General features: G+C 31.4%; 2 protein-coding genes across 2 annotated transcripts; both read right to left on the reverse strand.

Annotated features, from left to right (window-relative positions):
• Window positions 1–199: 199 nt before the first annotated feature.
• On the reverse strand, window positions 200–544 carry TVAGG3_0735460 (uncharacterized protein; the record flags this gene model as incomplete). Its single annotated transcript, XM_001301227.1, has 1 exon — window positions 200–544. One exon carries the CDS (start codon window positions 542–544, stop codon window positions 200–202), a length of 345 nt encoding a protein of 114 aa, XP_001301228.1.
• Window positions 545–1,088: 544 nt separating this feature from the next.
• Window positions 1,089–1,811, reverse strand: TVAGG3_0735450 (uncharacterized protein; the record flags this gene model as incomplete). Its single annotated transcript, XM_001301225.1, has 1 exon — window positions 1,089–1,811. The coding sequence occupies one exon, from the start codon at window positions 1,809–1,811 to the stop codon at window positions 1,089–1,091; it is 723 nt and encodes a 240-aa protein (XP_001301226.1).
• Window positions 1,812–22,728: the final 20,917 nt, after the last annotated feature.

A 22,728-nucleotide genomic window follows, 5' to 3' on the forward strand; every position in this document is an offset into this window, starting at 1 on the left:
CTGACTACTGATAATTCATACATGGGAAGTACATCTCTGTCTTATTTAACAATTTTGGTCGTATTCTAATTGAAATCGATGACCATAAAAAGAATTTTTTTAAAAAATCCAAATTTTGTTTAATAAAATGATTCAAAATTATGTTTATTTATATAACAATATAATTTTTAACAACAGAATTCATAACTAAATTTCAGAATTAAATAACTTTGATTGGATTTCCACAAATTGGACATTTTTCGCCATCATGGCAATGATTCTTGCATAATACAAGCTTCCTACATTTAGCACAAACCATGTTCGCCACTTCGTTGCAGCCTTGATGTCGACATTTCGGAGAATTTTTGAAAGATCTCACTTTTATTGACTTCATAATGAGATCTTGGCGATCGCAAAGCATCTTATGGACCTCAATAGGTGTTTCTGGTAATGGAAAACTAACGTTTGACCACTTCCAGTCGCGTGGAGGTTTTAATTCTTCAATGTTGACTCCGATTATAGCTCCAGGACATGTTTTCACGGAATTAAGGAATTCTGTGACCATATCATTCAATTGCTCGAGCAATTTTCTTCTTGATTCAACATTTTTCTTGTAAATTTCGGAATTTTTGTTGAAATCATGGAAATTTGGGAATATTTCGTTGGATAGAACATTGTATGGCTTGTAATCTGTGCAACTTCATCATGAATAACAGCTTCAAGCAACATATACTCTCCAACAGCGACAATATTTCGGATTTCGATACAAGCGTTGTTAATCACTTTCGCGAGCTCGCTTTCTTTATCAAATATTGCATCATATTGCTTGAGAGGGTTAACAATGATTTCCTGGTAGTTTTTGAGAGAATTCGGAATAACATCTGGAATTTTTGATGCAATTTCTTTGAATTTGTTAAACAAAGAATCACAATTATCTAATCTTGATATTGCGGCTAAATAACAGAAAGTAATTACATGGGGAAGTGAAGTTTGTAATCTATTTGAGTATTTCTCTTCAATACTTCTGTTTAGATACTCTCTGGCTTTCTCTGAAAGGTTTCCTGACATATCAGTAACCATGGATGTAAAGGAATGATGAATATTCGGTATTAAATTGTTAAATAAACGCAAAGAAGCAGCTGTAGACGATAAATCGTTTGCAATAGGAACAACTTCCCTAGATATGTATAATTGAAGCTCGCTGACGATTCTAGAAAACATTTGTTGGTCAACTTTTTTGTGTAGGAAGAAACTGCTTTTGTGAGTTCTGTAATTCTGCGTGGTATGATAGGGATGTTAATACTTTCTACATTTGCATTAAATAAGCGAAGTTTCGGTCGTAATTTATCCAAATTAGAACTAAGAATATATTCAATTAATTGGTACGCTAAGCATGATGTGTCTCTGTTCTGGTAAGCGTTTAATAAAATATTTTCATTCACAAACCAGTTTTCGGAATATTCAACATTTGGTTTATCTTCGAATGAAATTAAATGGTATGCAAGTATTGGTAAGAGCATTTGTTTGTTCTTTTCTGATACTGATGGAATGGAACTGATAACTTCTGGTAAATAAATATTTTCTAAGGCCAAAGCAGCAAGAAATGTATTAAATGACTCATCGAATTCTATTGGTGCATGTAAAAGGACGGAAATGCACTGGTCAATTTGGTTTGATCTCACGCCTTTTAATAAAATTTGAGCTGCAATTCTGAAAAATCTTCTAGAAAGAGCGAGAATAAGATGATCAGGCTGCAGATCACCATTTTGAGATATTAAATCTGATAATAGTTTGTTTGCATCTGAGTCAGAAAGATCTCGCAATTGATTCATTTTTTTGGGAAAAAAATTCTTTTCAAAGATTTCAGTTCTTTAATCTTCCTTCGTGATCTGATTTTTTATAAAGATGTTTGAATCTGGATTTCGCAGCTAAATTTCTTTTGAATTATATCTGCGTCTTCGCAATTCAGGAAAACAATGATTTGATGCTTGAAATGTAGGTTTTTGGTTTATATCCCAGTAAACGAATATATCTTAAAAGCTCATTAATCAGATTTCTTAGAAATTAGATTAAATTATTACTTTTATTATTTGTGTTTTGTACATATTTATGATATAATGTAACACTATGCCAACTTCATTGTAAAACCAAACATTCAAAAGAATTGGAAAGTTGTTGGATTATAATGGTGTAATTTCAAAGAAAATGCTTTGCATATAGTCTTGATCGAAATTTGTAAAAATGGATTCTTTTAAGAATTTGGATAATCATTACTATGTTAAAATCGAATTGCTAAATAAAAAGTTGAAACAATATTCTTATAGAATGATAGAAAATATTTGTATCTAAACACGTTTTATTCATTTACTATAATTTTAAAAATACAATTTAGCAATTTTTAGAATATCATTTATCAACTTTTATTTAACATGTTAAGGGTACACTTACGCCCCTATGACACGGCTTTCACGCCAGTTGTCAAAAATTTGAATTAATGTCAAATGGGCGTAAGTGCAGCCTTAAATCGGATCAATCTGAAAACAGATATGATTTAAATTTCACATAGGATGGATATAAAAGAAATCTATTGGTGTACTCTTTCTCTTCATCCATAGGAGCGTTAACGCCTTCGTGATCTAAATCTTGGATTCTTAAATGATCTTATTTTGTTACTGTTTGATATCTCTTGTCTATTATTAGTCTTGAAGACACAATTATCTGTTGTATAATGAGATATATTTGAATCAAATGGTGAATGCTTTTTAATAGAAAATGAACCCTCTCTGACATTGTTAGTGACAACGTTATTTTTCAAGTAACAATTGTCAATATTTGGTGATAAATTAAATAAATAGTTTCCTTTATTTTCTATGAATGAACAATTTGAATATGTAGTTGTACTCCTACATCTAATTATTGCATAATCTCCTCCTGTATATTTGTTATTTAAAAAATTACATCTTAAAATTTTAAATTTACCATCATTATTGATTGTAGATTGATCTCTAGATGATGTATTTGATGCTGTTGTGAAATTAATAATTCCTGTTTCTTTTGGACTTTGAATTATGCATGCAGCATCAGTTTGAATTTCAGTGTGATAAGATGTATTCATATTACTTACTTGGATATCTTCATATTTATGTTCAAATGCAGCTCCATATCCCTTGCATTGTAAGACTGAACATCCAATTGCATAACTTTTGGAGTTAGCATTAGAAATTGTTTGAATGTAATATGCACATCCCCACCCAATTCCTGAAGATATTGATGAATTAAAACAGCAAACATGAACTAAAACAGATTCAGATTCATCGATTTTGAAGGATCCACCATTTGAAGAGTAGCAATTATTGGAAAATGTGCATGCTTCTAGTAATACTTTACTTGGATAATTAAGATTAATTGCTTGACTTTGATGAAGAAAAGAAAATACTGTATTATGAATGTAATAATTTCCGCTTCCTGATATAGTTTCGTTCTCTGTTTTGTTTATGTAATCATTTGTGCTGTAATAATCCGAAAAACTTTGATGAATTATGTTATCATTTATGAAAACTAATTCATGTTGATAAATTAGATTATGTCGGATAATCAAGCTTAAGAATTCAATGAAAATAGAAATAATTATAAAAATGGCAAAAATCCGGATGAGTATTCTATATTATTAGAAATTATTGTATGAGTTACCTGAATTTTTTTAGCGTGATAATCACTTATTTTATTATTAATTTTAACGTCTTGCATATATGAGTCTTGAATTCATAAATGGCCTTATTTTGTCGCTTTTGAACATCTCTTGTCTATTATAAATCCTGACGACACAAAAATCTGTAGAATAATGAGAAATAAAAGAATCAAATGATGAAGGCTTTTTATAAGAAAAGTTACCAACTCTTGCAAAGTCGTTGACATCTTTATTATTAAAGTAACAATTATCAATTGTTGGTGATAAATCAAATAAATAGTTTCCTTTATTTTCTATGAATGAACAATTTGAATATGTACATGTACTTGAACATTTAATTATTGCATTATCTCTTCCTGAATAATTGTTATTTAAAAAATTACATCTTGAAATATTAAATTTACCATCATTATTGATTGCAGATTCTATTGAAGATGATGAATTTGATGCTGTTATGAAATTAATAACTCCCGTTGGATTTTTAATTGTGTAAGCAGCATTAGCTTTAATTTCGTTATGATAAGATGTATTCATATTACTTACTTGGATAAACCCACGAGAATGATAAAATGCGGCTCCATATCCTTTGCATTGGGAAACTGAACATCCAAATGCATAATTTTTGTAGTTAGAATTAGGTTTTGATTCAATGTCATATGCACATCCCCATCCATTTTCTGACGTTACTGAAGAATGAAAACAACAAACATGAACTAAAACAGATTCAGATTCATCGATTTTGAAGGATCCACCATTCAATAAGAAGCTATTGTTATAAAATGTGCATGTTTCAAGTAATATTTGCTTACCTGGAGTATTAAGGTAAATTGCACGACTTTGATGATGGAAAGAAAATACTGTATTATGGATGTAATAATTTCCGCTTCCTGATATAGTTTCATTCTCTGTTTTGTTTATGTAATCATTTGTGTTGTAATAATCCGAAAAACTTTGATGAATTTGAGGAAAACTTTGTTTATTGATTTCTTTTGTTGAACGTTCATCTATGAAAACTGAGTCATGTTGATATATTAGATAACATCTGATAATTGACCCTAAAAACTTAATGGAAATCGGATAAATTATATAAAATGCCAAAAAATTTATAATTTTTACACTTTTTGAATTCACTTCAAAAGTGCGAGAATAATGTCATTCTAAGGATCTCGTATGGATATTTTGGTGGAACACGCTTTAAAGAATTTCAATGCCTTCTCAATTTATAAACATATAGAACTAATTGTATGAGTTGCTTAAAAACTTAATTATATTTTAATCTAATATTTTCCAGTCCAAAACGAGTTTAACTCTGTTCAAAATTCATCTTTTGCAGCAGCTTAATGAACATAGAACCTTGGATGAAAGTATTGAGGTATTACAAATGACTGAGGTCAAAATTTATCTACAATATTACAATTATTAAGTGAACTTTTAAAAACAATTGTCTGGATCATTATAACAATGTTTTAAAAAGGCAAAATATAACGTTATTTAATGAATAAACACAACATGAAGAATTGTACTGAATAAATATGCCTGCAATATGAACAAATTTATCAAAACATAATGCAATTATTACTTGAATATTTGTTCTGGGCTTATGCCATTAATGTTTGAACGTGGAAAGAAAATACTGCATGATGAATGCAATTTCCGCTTCCTGATATAGTTTTATTCTTTGTTTTGTTAATATAATTATCTATGTTGTAATAATCCGAAACATTTTGTTTAGCGATTATGAAAAATATTATTAGTTGCCTTAAAAAACTTGTTTATATTTTTAAATGGTATGTCCAAAATAAATTTATCTGTGCTCACAATGCATCTTTTGAAATTATCCAACTGTGAATAACCGTCACTTTTGCATTTAAATATCCAGAAGATAATTTCACAAAGAGAAATTTCAGCATATATGAATGTCGCATTTCCTTAAATCGGATTGTTAAGCAAATTTCAATACATATTTGAATTAATTTTATTATGGAACCGGCAAATTTGAACCAAATCAATTGCAATGAATGAACTGGAATCGAAAAAAAAGAAGCGGTGTCACGTTTTATGTCATTCTTATTTCCTATAAGATATAAATATATAAATGTACTGTCCTCCAAATGATATTCTTAATACATTTTCCATACAATTAATGGAAGTAATATCATATCATGGAAAATGAAATATTTAGGCTGATAAAATTTCTATCTTTTACTTGATAGCAAAAAAGGGATGGAATATTTAGATAAATATATATTTTTATTGTAATATGTTGAACAGGCTTTCATTTCTTTTATTCGGACATATTGTATTACGATACTTCCTTCACATGGACTTAATCCAATAAACCTTATATCATTAGAAAATGATTCTGTTGTCATACTTGAGTTATCAATAAATGCTCCAAATTCATAAATAGAATATTCATCAACACTGCAATTAATTATATCAATTCTTCCTGCAAATAAATATTTTTTTTGACTCTGTAGATTTTTTGGAAAACAGAATTCAATATGACAGCTTCATCAGAAAATGCTGTAACTATTCCATATTCTGAACTACGTTGGGAATTGTTTATATAATTACATCTCTCAATTTTTCCTAAACCGCTATTAAAGCCAGTAATCATGCAACCGCTTGCTTCTAAATTTTCAAAATTACAAAATGAAACATTAAATCGAGTGTTTTCACAATACAAAGCTGTCGCTAATGATAAAACAGAATCGGTATTGTTTATTTTTGAAAAAAATAAATAGCCACGGCGTGGACATGTAATTCCCCTTAGACCACCATGTTCTCTTACATTTGTAACTGATCCATGGAGAACTGTACTGTTAATATTGCCTGAGAAATAAGCAAATAAACCTTCAGGTACAAATCGATAATGAATCTCAAGTGAGCAAAATTTATCAATAACTACATCATTACTGGCAAGGCCTATAATATAAACTGCTGTTGTACATTTGAAAAAATGCTTTCGTAAAGTAATATAGAATATTCTGAAATATTTTCGAAATTAACTGCATTATCTTGAGTTTCAATGAATCTACAGATGTATGTGAAACATCTTTTATTATCTGCAGTGACTTGTATGTTATCGCCACTGAGGAATAGAGGAGGACTAGGATCACCAAAATAACTGGACCAAATACTTGTTGTATCTTCATCACTATCAAAACCTCTATGGTATTTGGAATTAATTATGTTGGCAATGAGTACAAAGACTCATTGCAGCACAACAAAAATTTTTCAACCGATAAATTTGAATGCAACTCTACTCTTAATATACCATCACAAAAAATTTCTCAACCGATAAATTTGAACACAAATCTACATTTCCTGGCTTTTCTCTACAAATTTTCTCATTTCATCACGAAAAATTCCAAGAGCAAATTCCTAAAATTTAAAATTTTGGGAACCACGATTATTTTTGATTCAAATGTAAATATACATTAGAAGCAAAAATAATCGCAGTTCATATAATTTCAGTTTCAGGGAATGTGACAAACCAAAATTTAAAGAAATTTAACAATGAAACTATTGCATTATGTAAATTCCTCCGAGTTATTGTCATTTTGATTCAAGCTCATTTCCGAAAAGAAACATCAGCTATTATTTATTGAATAGACTTTCTTTTGTGCTGATAATAATGAACACAAAAATTAACTCATACACCGGGAAAAAGATGTTTTAACATTTTTCTTATTAACGTAAAAGAATATCTGCAATTATTTATAGGACAGATTTTCTTTTCTACAACACTGAATATTCAAATGTACTTTAAATTATTACCAATTAAGTTATCAACTGTGCCAAGACAAGATAATCATTCTCTAAATTCTTATTTCATAAACTTCATCTCAGATATTAGGTTCTCATTTAGCAGTGAAAAACTTTTTTATACATGTCTCTTGCATTCTTTTTATTTGTTATGCTATTTAATGATAATGATACTATTAGTGAATGTTAATCCTTTAGAGACATCAAATCTCATTTATTGCCATGAATAGATTAATTTCGCTTTTTACTTATTAGCAGAAATGATACAAAGCTCTTTCCAAAAAAGAAATATCGACAGTTATTTAATGAGCAGATAAGCTTTTGTGAAATACGTATATATAAAATCTCGATATCTCTTTCGCATGGGTTTAATCCAATGAACTTTAATTTATTAGAAAAAGATTCAGTTGTCATTCTTGAAGTATCAATAGCTGCATATTCTGCATATGTTGAAGGCTTGTCAATATGACAATGAATGATTGTGATTTCACCTGAATATGCATAAAACAAGGGATCAAGTGTATTTTTATCGAAAACTGAATCAGTAATTTCAAGTTTACCTGAAACAGCAAAAATGATTCCATGCATCCCAGATGTTTGGATGTTATTTATATAATTGCATCTTTCTATTTTCCCATTGCTAAAAGAAAAGCAGGAAATCATATAACTTTTTGCTTCTAAATTTTCAAAATTGCAAAATGAAACTGTGGGTGTTGACTGAACTTCCCAATAATGAAACGATGGAGCTTGTTCTGATTTGCATTTTGAAATATTCGTGTTTGATAGAGATGAATAACCTTGTTTCTGGTAAATCATTCCTTTTTCAACGTATTCATCTCCTCCATTTACAATAGACCCTTGGAGTATTGAACTATTGATGCTGCCTTCAAAATATACAAAATGGCTGAGATCTGGAAAATGATTTTCCGATGAACAAAATTTATCGATAATAATGTAACTATTACTTGAACTATTAATATATATTGTGCCCAGACCTTTACAAAAAACGTTATCCCAAAGTAAAATAGAATATTCTGAAATTTCTTGGAATTTAATTGCCCTATCTTGTAATTCAACGAACTTACAGATATATGTGAAGCATTTATGATTGTTTGCAGTGACTTTAATGTTATCACCACTGATAAAAGGAGGTGGACTGGCATTTCCATAATATTGAGACCAAATATTTGTTGGATCATCATTACAGTGAATACTTCTTGCGAGCTCATTTTTTGATATTAATTTACCAAAAGACTCACCAATACACCCAAAAAGGTGTCACTTTTCCCTTTTATGTCAGATTTCTGTACCTCTTCGGAGTAGGTGCCAAAAGTGCTTACTCTTAAACAACCGTCGGATTTTCGGGTGAAATCGTGACACACTTTCGTCTTTCGTAGGCAGTGGTGGTTGTTACAAAAGGTAACTTCGAATGTAGCGTGAAATCTGCAAAAAAAATTCTGAAATTTGAATGGAGAACACAAAAATTGAATAGTTTACGTCAATAAAAAAGAGAAAAATGAAGCCAATGTGTCTCGAGCCTAGGACTTAGAACAGCAATCCCACTGTTTATCCATTTACACTACATGCATCTCTCACCTCAGTGAATGAGATCAACTATATGATAACTTTTTCCCCATTATATTCTTGTGGAAAAGTGACAAATAGCAACTTTGACCCTCTCTCTACCTCTTCGCTCGTGTATTCATCATTTTGATGGTATGCCAGAAAGTACTAAAATTTCAAGAATCTTATTTCCTAAATTGAGATGCAAACAAAAATCATCTTGTGCATGTAGTTGCAATAAATATTTAGTTCACAGAATTCCAATAAAATACATTTTGATAGAATTTAGAGTTGTAGTGGCAGATCAACAAACTCATTCGAACTTAAACACTTGTTGGGTTGAAAGTTACAAGCTCTCAATTTTCGTCCCTTTTGTACGTTTATTATAATTGTAGCATATTGTCATCAAGCACGCGACTAACCAGCAAAGACGTGTCCTCTAATTCCGTCCCTAGTTCAAGAATCTGGAACTATTTAAGCAAAAACATTCGATTTCAAAATCAAGCATTCTTTATTCAACAAGTAAAACATTAAAGTATGATTTGTCATACACGGAATAATGACAAGCTCTTAGAGTATGTTTAGTACAGAGTTACTGCCAACTTGAGTTCTTGAATTTGGTAAGTTAGAACAAAAGAAGCCATATGTCGCATCTAAGGACTTGTACTTATCAGAGTATTACTAAATGTTTAAGAATGTTAGTTATTCGTCCCAAACTTGTACGTTTCCACGCGAATCTTGATAATAAATATACTATTTTGGACTTTTTGCAATAAATCTCTTTTTACCACATTAGCATATCTGTGTGTATGCTACTTAACCTCTTTAGAGACCATTAAGATAATGTTTTTTGATACTTTTTCAAGACTATGCCATAAAGTAAACGAATAATTTACAAAATGATATTATAAAATTGAATTTTATTATGCTTTTATAAATATTGAGACTTTTTAGGACTATTTTAAAAATGTAAATAGATCAATCATTTTAATATTAGATAAGATAATCTAAAGACGTCAGATGTTTCAATAACTTCAGATCAATGACTAATATGAAATTTAAGATTTGTGTTAATTTAAGAATTAACAATGGAATCTGGTTTAGAAAGATGGAAAGCATAGAGAATCTAAAGGATAAGAGAGATTAAATACAAATGCTGCATAAAAAGGCAGATCAGTGAGAAGAAATCATGAGGTTAAAAAGGAACATTCAAATTAGAATATAACATTGCATATTACAATATTAATTATAAAGATAATACTGCATATCATTGTGCAGTGATCCATAAATCAATATTAATATCTCATATGATAAAATCTAATATCATATTACAATATTAATATTAAAGATAATACTGCACATCATTGTGCAATTACACTATTTTAAATATTTTCATAAATAATGACTTACAAGTTAAAAAAATGTAGAATTAACTGCATGATCCAATATTGGACCGAATGTATGTTTGAATCTATAACTGAATTCATTAATGACAAAAAAGTGACTCTATAACTGAGTATCTGGCTGACAATATGCCTGAAAGTTTGAATGTGTCTAGGAATATAACTGACAGTTTGAGTGACATTTTGAATGAGGGTTTGGTTGTCAGTATAACTCAAGGTTTGAGAGAGAATATGACTCACAGTTTGACTGATAAAATGACTTAGAGTTTGAGTGACAGTATGAACAACAGTTTGGGTGATAGTATGAACTACAGTATGACTGAGAATATGACTGACGGTTTGACAGACACTTTGACTTACGTTTTTAGTTAGAATATGACTGAGAGTGTGGGTGACAATATGACTGACGGTTTGACTGACAATATGACTGTTGATTTGAGTGAGTGTATGATTGAGAGTTTGGGTGACAATATGACTCATAGTTTAAGAGAGTGTATGACTGATGGTTTTAGTGAGAATAAGACTGACAGTTTTGGTGACAATATGACTGTTGATTTGAGTGAGTGTATGACTGACAATTTGAGTGACAATATGACTTCGGTTTGACACACTATGAATTAGCTTTTTAGTTAAGATAAGACTGATAGTTTGACTGACAATATGACTTCGGTTTGACAGACACTATGAATTAGCTTTTTAGTTAAGATAAGACTGATAGTTTGACTGACAATATGACTTCGGTTTGACAGACACTATGAATTAGCTTTTTATTGAGAGTAAGACTGATAGTTTGACTGACAATATGACTTCAGTTTGACAGACACTATGAATTAGCTTTTTATTGAGAGTAAGACTGATAGTTTGACTGACAATATGACTTCGGTTTGACACACTATGAATTAGCTTTTTAGTTAGAATAAGACTGATTTTTGACTGACAATATGACTTCGGTTTGACAGACACTATGAATTAGCTTTTTAGTTAAGATAAGACTGATAGTTTGACTGACAATATGACTTCGGTTTGACAGACACTATGAATTAGCTTTTTATTGAGAGTAAGACTGATAGTTTGACTGACAATATGACTTGTTTGACACACTATGAATTAGCTTTTTAGTTAGAATAAGACTGATAGTTTGACTGACAATATGACTTCGGTTTGACAGACACTATGAATTAGCTTTTTAGTTAAGATAAGACTGATAGTTTGACTGACAATATGACTTCGGTTTGACAGACACTATGAATTAGATTTTTATTGAAGAAGACTGATAGTTTGACTGACAATATGACTTCGGTTTGACAGACACTATGAATTAGCTTTTTATTGAGAGTAAGACTGATAGTTTGACTGACAATATGACTTCGGTTTGACACACACTATGAATTAGCTTTTTAGTTAGAATAAGACTGATAGTTTGACTGACAATATGACTTCGGTTTGACAGACACTATGAATTAGCTTTTTAGTTAAGATAAGACTGATAGTTTGACTGACAATATGACTTCGGTTTGACACACACTATGAATTAGCTTTTTATTGAGAGTAAGACTGATAGTTTGACTGACAATATGACTTCGGTTTGACACACACTATGAATTAGCTTTTTAGTTAGAATAAGACTGATAGTTTGACTGACAATATGACTTCGGTTTGACAGACACTATGAATTAGCTTTTTAGTTAAGATAAGACTGATAGTTTGACTGACAATATGACTTCGGTTTGACACACACTATGAATTAGCTTTTTATTGAGAGTAAGACTGATAGTTTGACTGACAATATGACTTCGGTTTGACACACACTATGAATTAGCTTTTTAGTTAGAATAAGACTGATAGTTTGACTGACAATATGACTTCGGTTGACGACACTATGAATTAGCTTTTTATTGAGATAAGACTGATAGTTTGACTGACAATATGACTTCGGTTGACACACTATGAATTAGCTTTTTAGTTAGAATAAGACTGATAGTTTGACTGACAATATGACTTCGTTTGACAGACACTATGAATTAGCTTTTTAGTTAAGATAAGACTGATAGTTTGACTGACAATATGACTTCGGTTTGACACACACTATGAATTAGCTTTTTAGTTAGAATAAGACCGATAGTTTGACTGACAATATGACTTCGGTTTGACAGACACTATGAATTAGCTTTTTAGTTAAGATAAGACTGATAGTTTGACTGACAATATGACTTCGGTTTGACACACACTATGAATTAGCTTTTTAGTTAGAATAAGACTGATAGTTTGACTGACAATATGACTTCGGTTTGACAGACACTATGAATTAGCTTTTTAGTTAAGATAAGACTGATAGTTTGACTGACAATATGACTTCGGTTTGACAGACACTATGAATTAGCTTTTTAGTTAGAATAAGACTGATAGTTTGACTGACAATATGACTTCGTTTGACACACTATGAATTAGCTTTTTATTAGAATAAGACTGATAGTTTGACTGACAATATGACTTCGGTTTGACAGACACTATGAATTAGCTTAGTTAGATAAGACTGATAGTTTGACTGACAATATGACTTCGGTTTGACAGACACTATGAATTAGTTTTATTGAGAGTAAGACTGATAGTTTGACTGAACATATGACTTCGGTTTGACACACTATGAATTAGCTTTTTAGTTAGAAATAAGACTGATAGTTTGACTGACAATATGTCTCGGTTTGACAGACACTATGAATTAGCTTTTTAGTTAGAATAAGACTGATAGTTTGACTGACAATATGACTTCGGTTTGACAGACACTATGAATTAGCTTTTTATTGAGAGTAAGACTGATAGTTTGACTGACAATATGACTTCGGTTTGACAGACACTATGAATTAGCTTTTTTTTGAGAGTAAGACTGATAGTTTGACTGACAATATGACTTCGGTTTTGACACACACTATGAATTAGCTTTTTAGTTAGAATAAGACTGATAGTTTGACTGACAATATGACTTCGGTTTGACAGACACTATGAATTAGCTTTTAGTTAAGATAAGACTGATAGTTTGACTGACAATATGACTTCGGTTTGACAGACACTATGAATTAGCTTTTTAGTTAGAATAAGACTGATAGTTGACTGACAATATAGCTCGGTTGACAGACACTATGAATTAGCTTTTTATTAAGTAAGACTGATGTTTGACTACAATATGACTTCGGTTTGACACACTATGAATTAGCTTTTTAGTTAGAATAAGACTGATAGTTTGACTGACAATATGACTTCGGTTGACAGACACTATGAATTAGCTTTTTAGTTAAGATAAGACTGATAGTTTGACTGACAATATGACTTCGGTTTGACAGACACTATGAATTAGCTTTTTAGTTAGAATAAGACTGATAGTTTGACTGACAATATGACTTCGGTTTGACAGACACTATGAATTAGCTTTTTTATGAGAGTAAGACTGATAGTTTGACTGACAATATGACTTCGGTTTGACCACACTATGAATTAGCTTTTAGTTAGAATAAGACCGATAGTTTGACTGACAATATGACTTCGGTTTGACAGACACTATGAATTAGCTTTTTAGTTAAGATAAGACTGATAGTTTGACTGACAATATGACTTCGGTTTGACACACACTATGAATTAGCTTTTTAGTTAGAATAAGACTGATAGTTTGACTGACAATATGACTTCGGTTTGACAGACACTATGAATTAGCTTTTTATTGAGAGTAAGACTGATAGTTTGACTGACAATATGACTTCGGTTTGACACACACTATGAATTAGCTTTTTAGTTAGAATAAGACTGATAGTTTGACTGACAATATGACTTCGGTTTGACAGACACTATGAATTAGCTTTTTAGTTAAGATAAGACTGATAGTTTGACTGACAATATGACTTCGGTTTGACACACACTATGAATTAGCTTTTTAGTTAGAATAAGACCGATAGTTTGACTGACAATATGACTTCGGTTTGACAACACTATGAATAGCTTTTTAGTTAAATAAGACTGATAGTTTGACTGACAATATGACTTCGGTTTGACAGACACTATGATTAGCTTTTTTGTTAGATAAGACTGATAGTTTGACTGACAATATGACTTCGGTTGACAGACACTATGAATTAGCTTTTTATTGAGAGTAAGACTGATAGTTTGACTGACAATATGACTTCGGTTTGACACACTATGAATTAGCTTTTTAGTTAGAATAAGACTGATAGTTTGACTGACAATATGACTTCGGTTTGACAGACACTATGAATTAGCTTTTTAGTTAGAATAGACTGATAGTTTGACTGACAATATGACTTCGGTTTGACAGACACTATGAATTAGCTTTTTATTGAGAGTAAGACTGATAGTTTGACTGACAATATGACTTCGGTTTGACAGACACTATGAATTAGCTTTTTATTGAGAAAGACTGATAGTTTGACTGACATATGACTTCGGTTTGACACACACTATGAATTAGCTTTTTAGTTAGAATAAGACTGATAGTTTGACTGACAATATGACTTCGGTTTGACAGACACTATGAATTAGCTTTTTAGTTAAGATAAGACTGATAGTTTGACTGACAATATGACTTCGGTTTGACAGACACTATGAATTAGCTTTTTAGTTAGAATAAGACTGATAGTTTGACTGACAATATGACTTCGGTTTGACAGACCTATGAATTAGCTTTTTAGTTAAGATAAGACTGATAGTTTGACTGACAATATGACTTCGGTTTGACACACTATGAATTAGCTTTTTAGTTAGAATAAGACTGATAGTTTGACTGACAATATGACTTCGGTTTGACAGACACTATGAATTAGCTTTTTAGTTAAGATAAGACTGATAGTTTGACTGACAATATGACTTCGGTTTGACAGACACTATGAATTAGCTTTTTAGTTAGAATAAGACTGATAGTTTGACTGACAATATGACTTCGGTTTGACAGACACTATGAATTAGCTTTTTATTGAGAGTAAGACTGATAGTTTGACTGACAATATGACTTCGTTTGACACACCTATGAATTAGCTTTTTAGTTAGAATAAGACCGATAGTTTGACTGACAATATGACTTCGGTTTGACAGACACTATGAATTAGCTTTTTAGTAGAATAAGACTGATAGTTTGACTGAAAATATGACTTCGGTTTGACACACACTATGAATTAGCTTTTTAGTTAGAATAAGACTGATAGTTTGACTGACAATATGACTTCGGTTTGACAGACACTATGAATTAGCTTTTTATTGAGAGTAAGACTGATAGTTTGACTGACAATATGACTTCGGTTTGACACACACTATGAATTAGCTTTTTAGTTAGAATAAGACTGATAGTTTGACTGACAATATGACTTCGGTTTGACAACACTATGAATTAGCTTTTTATTTAGATAAGACTATAGTTTGACTGACAATATGACTTCGGTTGACAGACACTATGAATTAGCTTTTTAGTTAGAATAAGACTGATAGTTTGACTGACAATATGACTTCGGTTTGACAACACTATGAATTAGCTTTTTAGTTAGATAAGACTGATAGTTTGACTGACAATATGACTTCGGTTTGACAACACTATGAATTAGCTTTTTAGTTAAGATAAGACTGATAGTTTGACTGACAATATGACTTCGTTTGACAGACACTATGAATTAGCTTTTTATGAGAGTAAGACTGATAGTTGACTGACAATATGACTTCGGTTTGACACACACTATGAATTAGCTTTTTAGTTAGAATAAGACTGATAGTTTGACTGACAATATGACTCGGTTTGACAGACACTATGAATTAGCTTTTAGTTAGAAGAAGACTGATAGTTTGGACTGACAATATGACTTCGGTTTGACACACACTATGAATTAGCTTTTTTAGTTAGAATAAGACTGATAGTTGACTGACAATATGACTTCGGTTTGACAGACACTATGAATTAGCTTTTATTGAGAGTAAGACTGATAGTTTGACTGACAATATGACTTCGGTTTGACACACACTATGAATTAGCTTTTTAGTTAGAATAAGACCGATAGTTTGACTGACAATATGACTTCGGTTTGACGACACTATGAATTAGCTTTTTAGTTAGAATAAGACTGATAGTTTGACTGACAATATGACTTCGGTTTGACGACACACTATGAATTAGCTTTTAGTAAATAAGACTGATAGTTTGACTGACAATATGACTTCGGTTTGACACACTATGAATTAGCTTTTTTAGTTAAAATAAGACTGATAGTTTGACTGACAATATGACTTCGGTTTGACACACTATGAATTAGCTTTTTAGTTAAGATAAGACTGATAGTTTGACTGACAATATGACTTCGGTTTGACAGACACTATGAATTAGCTTTTTTATGAGAGTAAGACTGATAGTTTGACTGACAATATGACTTCGGGTTTGACACACACTATGAATTAGCTTTTAGTTAGAATAAGACTTGATAGTTTGACTGACAATATGACTTCGGTTTTTGACAGACCACATTGAATTAGCTTTATTGAGAGTAAGGACTGATAGTTTGAGCTGACAATATGACTTCGGTTTGACACACTATTGAATTTAGCTTTTTAGTTAGAATTAATGACGATAGTTGTACTGACAATATGACTTCGGTTGACATGTATGAATTAGCTTTTTAGTTAGAATAAGACTGATAGTTTGACTGACAATATGACTTCGGTTTGACAGACACTATGAATTAGCTTTTATTGAGAGTAAGACTGATAGTTTGACTGACAATATGACTTCGGTTTGACAGACACTATGAATTAGCTTTTTAGTTAAGATAAGACTGATAGTTTGACTGACAATATGACTTCGGTTTGACAGACACTATGAATTAGCTTTTATTGAGAGTAAGACTGATAGTGTGAGTGACAATATGACTTCGGTTTGACACACACTATGAATTAGCTTTTTAGTTAGAATAAGACTGATAGTTTGACTGACAATATGACTTCGGTTTGACAGACACTATGAATTAGCTTTTTATTGAGAGTAAGACTGATAGTTTGACTGACAATATGACTTCGGTTTGACACACACTATGAATTAGCTTTTTAGTTAGAATAAGACTGATAGTTTGACTGACAATATGACTTCGGTTTGACAGACACTATGAATTAGCTTTTTAGTTAGAATAAGACTGATAGTTTGACTGACAATATGACTTCGGTTTGACAGACACTATGAATTAGCTTTTTATTGAGAGTAAGACTGATAGTTTGACTGACAATATGACTTCGGTTTGACACACACTATGAATTAGCTTTTTAGTTAGAATAAGACTGATAGTTTGACTGACAATATGACTTCGGTTTGACAGACACTATGAATTAGCTTTTTAGTTAGAATAAGACTGATAGTTTGACTGACAATATGACTTCGGTTTGACAGACACTATGAATTAGATTTTTATTGAGAGTAAGACTGATAGTTTGACTGACAATATGACTTCGGTTTGACAGACACTATGAATTAGCTTTTTATTGAGAGTAAGACTGATAGTTTGACTGACAATATGACTTCGGTTTGACACACACTATGAATTAGCTTTTTAGTTAGAATAAGACCGATAGTTTGACTGACAATATGACTTCGGTTTGACACACTATGAATTAGCTTTTTAGTTAGAATAAGACTGATAGTTTGACTGACAATATGACTTCGGTTTGACACACACTATGAATTAGCTTTTTAGTTAAGATAAGACTGATAGTTTGACTGACAATATGACTTCGGTTTGACAGACACTATGAATTAGCTTTTTAGTTAAGATAAGACTGATAGTTTGACTGACAATATGACTTCGGTTTGACAGACACTATGAATTAGCTTTTTATTGAGAGTAAGACTGATAGTTTGACTGACAATATGACTTCGGTTTGACACACACTATGAATTAGCTTTTTAGTTAGAATAAGACTGATAGTTTGACTGACAATATGACTTCGGTTTGACAGACACTATGAATTAGCTTTTTAGTTAGAATAAGACTGATAGTTTGACTGACAATATGACTTCGGTTTGACACACACTATGAATTAGCTTTTTAGTTAGAATAAGACTGATAGTTTGACTGACAATATGACTTCGGTTTGACAGACACTATGAATTAGCTTTTTATTGAGAGTAAGACTGATAGTTTGACTGACAATATGACTTCGGTTTGACACACACTATGAATTAGCTTTTTAGTTAGAATAAGACCGATAGTTTGACTGACAATATGACTTCGGTTTGACACACTATGAATTAGCTTTTTAGTTAGAATAAGACTGATAGTTTGACTGACAATATGACTTCGGTTTGACAGACACTATGAATTAGCTTTTTAGTTAAGATAAGACTGATAGTTTGACTGACAATATGACTTCGGTTTGACACACTATGAATTAGCTTTTTAGTTAAGATAAGACTGATAGTTTGACTGACAATATGACTTCGGTTTGACACACTATGAATTAGCTTTTTAGTTAAGATAAGACTGATAGTTTGACTGACAATATGACTTCGGTTTGACAGACACTATGAATTAGCTTTTTATTGAGAGTAAGACTGATAGTTTGACTGACAATATGACTTCGGTTTGACACACTATGAATTAGCTTTTTAGTTAGAATAAGACTGATAGTTTGACTGACAATATGACTTCGGTTTGACACACACTATGAATTAGCTTTTTAGTTAGAATAAGACTGATAGTTTGACTGACAATATGACTTCGGTTTGACACACACTATGAATTAGCTTTTTAGTTAGAATAGAGACTGATAGTTTGACTGACAATATGACTTCGGTTTGACAGACACTATGAATTAGCTTTTTAGTTAGAATAAGACTGATAGTTTGACTGACAATATGACTTCGGTTTGACAGACACTATGAATTAGCTTTTTATTGAGAGTAAGACTGATAGTTTGACTGACAATATGACTTCGGTTTGACAGACACTATGAATTAGCTTTTTAGTTAAGATAAGACTGATAGTTTGACTGACAATATGACTTCGGTTTGACAGACACTATGAATTAGCTTTTTATTGAGAGTAAGACTGATAGTTTGACTGACAATATGACTTCGGTTTGACACACACTATGAATTAGCTTTTTAGTTAGAATAAGACTGATAGTTTGACTGACAATATGACTTCGGTTTGACAGACACTATGAATTAGCTTTTTATTGAGAGTAAGACTGATAGTTTGACTGACAATATGACTTCGGTTTGACACACTATGAATTAGCTTTTTAGTTAGAATAAGACTGATAGTTTGACTGACAATATGACTTCGGTTTGACAGACACTATGAATTAGCTTTTTAGTTAGAATAAGACTGATAGTTTGACTGACAATATGACTTCGGTTTGACAGACACTATGAATTAGCTTTTTATTGAGAGTAAGACTGATAGTTTGACTGACAATATGACTTCGGTTTGACAGACACTATGAATTAGCTTTTTAGTTAAGATAAGACTGATAGTTTGACTGACAATATGACTTCGGTTTGACAGACACTATGAATTAGCTTTTTATTGAGAGTAAGACTGATAGTTTGACTGACAATATGACTTCGGTTTGACACACTATGAATTAGCTTTTTAGTTAGAATAAGACTGATAGTTTGACTGACAATATGACTTCGGTTTGACAGACACTATGAATTAGCTTTTTAGTTAGAATAAGACTGATAGTTTGACTGACAATATGACTTCGGTTTGACAGACACTATGAATTAGATTTTTATTGAGAGTAAGACTGATAGTTTGACTGACAATATGACTTCGGTTTGACAGACACTATGAATTAGCTTTTTATTGAGAGTAAGACTGATAGTTTGACTGACAATATGACTTCGGTTTGACACACACTATGAATTAGCTTTTTAGTTAGAATAAGACGATAGTTTGACTGACAATATGACTTCGGTTTGACACACTATGAATTAGCTTTTTAGTTAGAATAAGACTGATAGTTTGACTGACAATATGACTTCGGTTTGACACACACTATGAATTAGCTTTTTAGTTAAGATAAGACTGATAGTTTGACTGACAATATGACTTCGGTTTGACAGACACTATGAATTAGCTTTTTAGTTAAGATAAGACTGATAGTTTGACTGACAATATGACTTCGGTTTGACAGACACTATGAATTAGCTTTTTATTGAGAGTAAGACTGATAGTTTGACTGACAATATGACTTCGGTTTGACACACACTATGAATTAGCTTTTTAGTTAGAATAAGACTGATAGTTTGACTGACAATATGACTTCGGTTTGACAGACACTATGAATTAGCTTTTTAGTTAGAATAAGACTGATAGTTTGACTGACAATATGACTTCGGTTTGACACACACTATGAATTAGCTTTTTAGTTAGAATAAGACTGATAGTTTGACTGACAATATGACTTCGGTTTGACAGACACTATGAATTAGCTTTTTATTGAGAGTAAGACTGATAGTTTGACTGACAATATGACTTCGGTTTGACACACACTATGAATTAGCTTTTTAGTTAGAATAAGACGATAGTTTGACTGACAATATGACTTCGGTTTGACACACTATGAATTAGCTTTTTAGTTAGAATAAGACTGATAGTTTGACTGACAATATGACTTCGGTTTGACAGACACTATGAATTAGCTTTTTAGTTAAGATAAGACTGATAGTTTGACTGACAATATGACTTCGGTTTGACACACTATGAATTAGCTTTTTAGTTAAGATAAGACTGATAGTTTGACTGACAATATGACTTCGGTTTGACACACTATGAATTAGCTTTTTAGTTAAGATAAGACTGATAGTTTGACTGACAATATGACTTCGGTTTGACAGACACTATGAATTAGCTTTTTAGTTAAGATAAGACTGATAGTTTGACTGACAATATGACTTCGGTTTGACACACACTATGAATTAGCTTTTTAGTTAAGATAAGACTGATAGTTTGACTGACAATATGACTTCGGTTTGACACACTATGAATTAGCTTTTTAGTTAAGATAAGACTGATAGTTTGACTGACAATATGACTTCGGTTTGACAGACACTATGAATTAGCTTTTTAGTTAAGATAAGACTGATAGTTTGACTGACAATATGACTTCGGTTTGACACACACTATGAATTAGCTTTTTATTGAGAGTAAGACTGATAGTTTGACTGACAATATGACTTCGGTTTGACACACTATGAATTAGCTTTTTAGTTAGAATAAGACTGATAGTTTGACTGACAATATGACTTCGGTTTGACAGACACTATGAATTAGCTTTTTAGTTAGAATAAGACTGATAGTTTGACTGACAATATGACTTCGGTTTGACACACACTATGAATTAGCTTTTTAGTTAGAATAAGACGATAGTTTGACTGACAATATGACTTCGGTTTGACACACTATGAATTAGCTTTTAGTTAGAATAAGACTGATAGTTTGACTGACAATATGACTTCGGTTTGACAGACACTATGAATTAGCTTTTTAGTTAGAATAAGACTGATAGTTTGACTGACAATATGACTTCGGTTTGACAGACACTATGAATTAGCTTTTTAGTTAAGATAAGACTGATAGTTTGACTGACAATATGACTTCGGTTTGACACACTATGAATTAGCTTTTTAGTTAGAATAAGACTGACAGTTTGAGTGACAATATGACTGACGGTTTGACAGCCTCTATGACTTAAGGTTTTATTTAGAATATGACTGAGAGTGTGGGTGACAATATGACTGTTGATTTGAGTGAGTGTATGACTGACAATTTGAGTGACAATATGACTGACGGTTTGACACACACTATGAATTAGCTTTTTAGTTAGAATATGACTGACGGTTTGACAGCCTCTATGACTTAAGGTTTTATTTAGAATATAACTGAGAGTTTGGGTGACAATATGACTCATAGTTTAAGAGAGTGTATGACTGATGGTTTTAGTGAGAATAAGACTGACAGTTTTGGTGACAATATGACTGTTGATTTGAGTGAGTGTATGACTGACAGTTTGACTGACAATATGACTGACGGTTTTAGTGAGAATAAGACTGATAGTTTGAGTGACAATATGACTGACGATTTGACTGACAGTTTTAGTGAGAATAAGACTGATAGTTTGGGTGACAATATGATTGTTGATTTGAGTGAGTGTATGACTTACAGTTTGACTGACAATATGACTGACGGCTTTAATTAGAATATTACTGACAGTTTGAGTGACAATATGACTGTGGTTTGACAGACACTATGAATTAGCTTTTTATTGAGAGTAAGACTGACAGTTTGA

This window comes from Trichomonas vaginalis, chromosome III, assembly GCF_026262505.1.
Source record: "Trichomonas vaginalis G3 chromosome III, whole genome shotgun sequence".
In the NCBI taxonomy this organism is placed as follows: Eukaryota; Parabasalia; order Trichomonadida; family Trichomonadidae; genus Trichomonas; species Trichomonas vaginalis.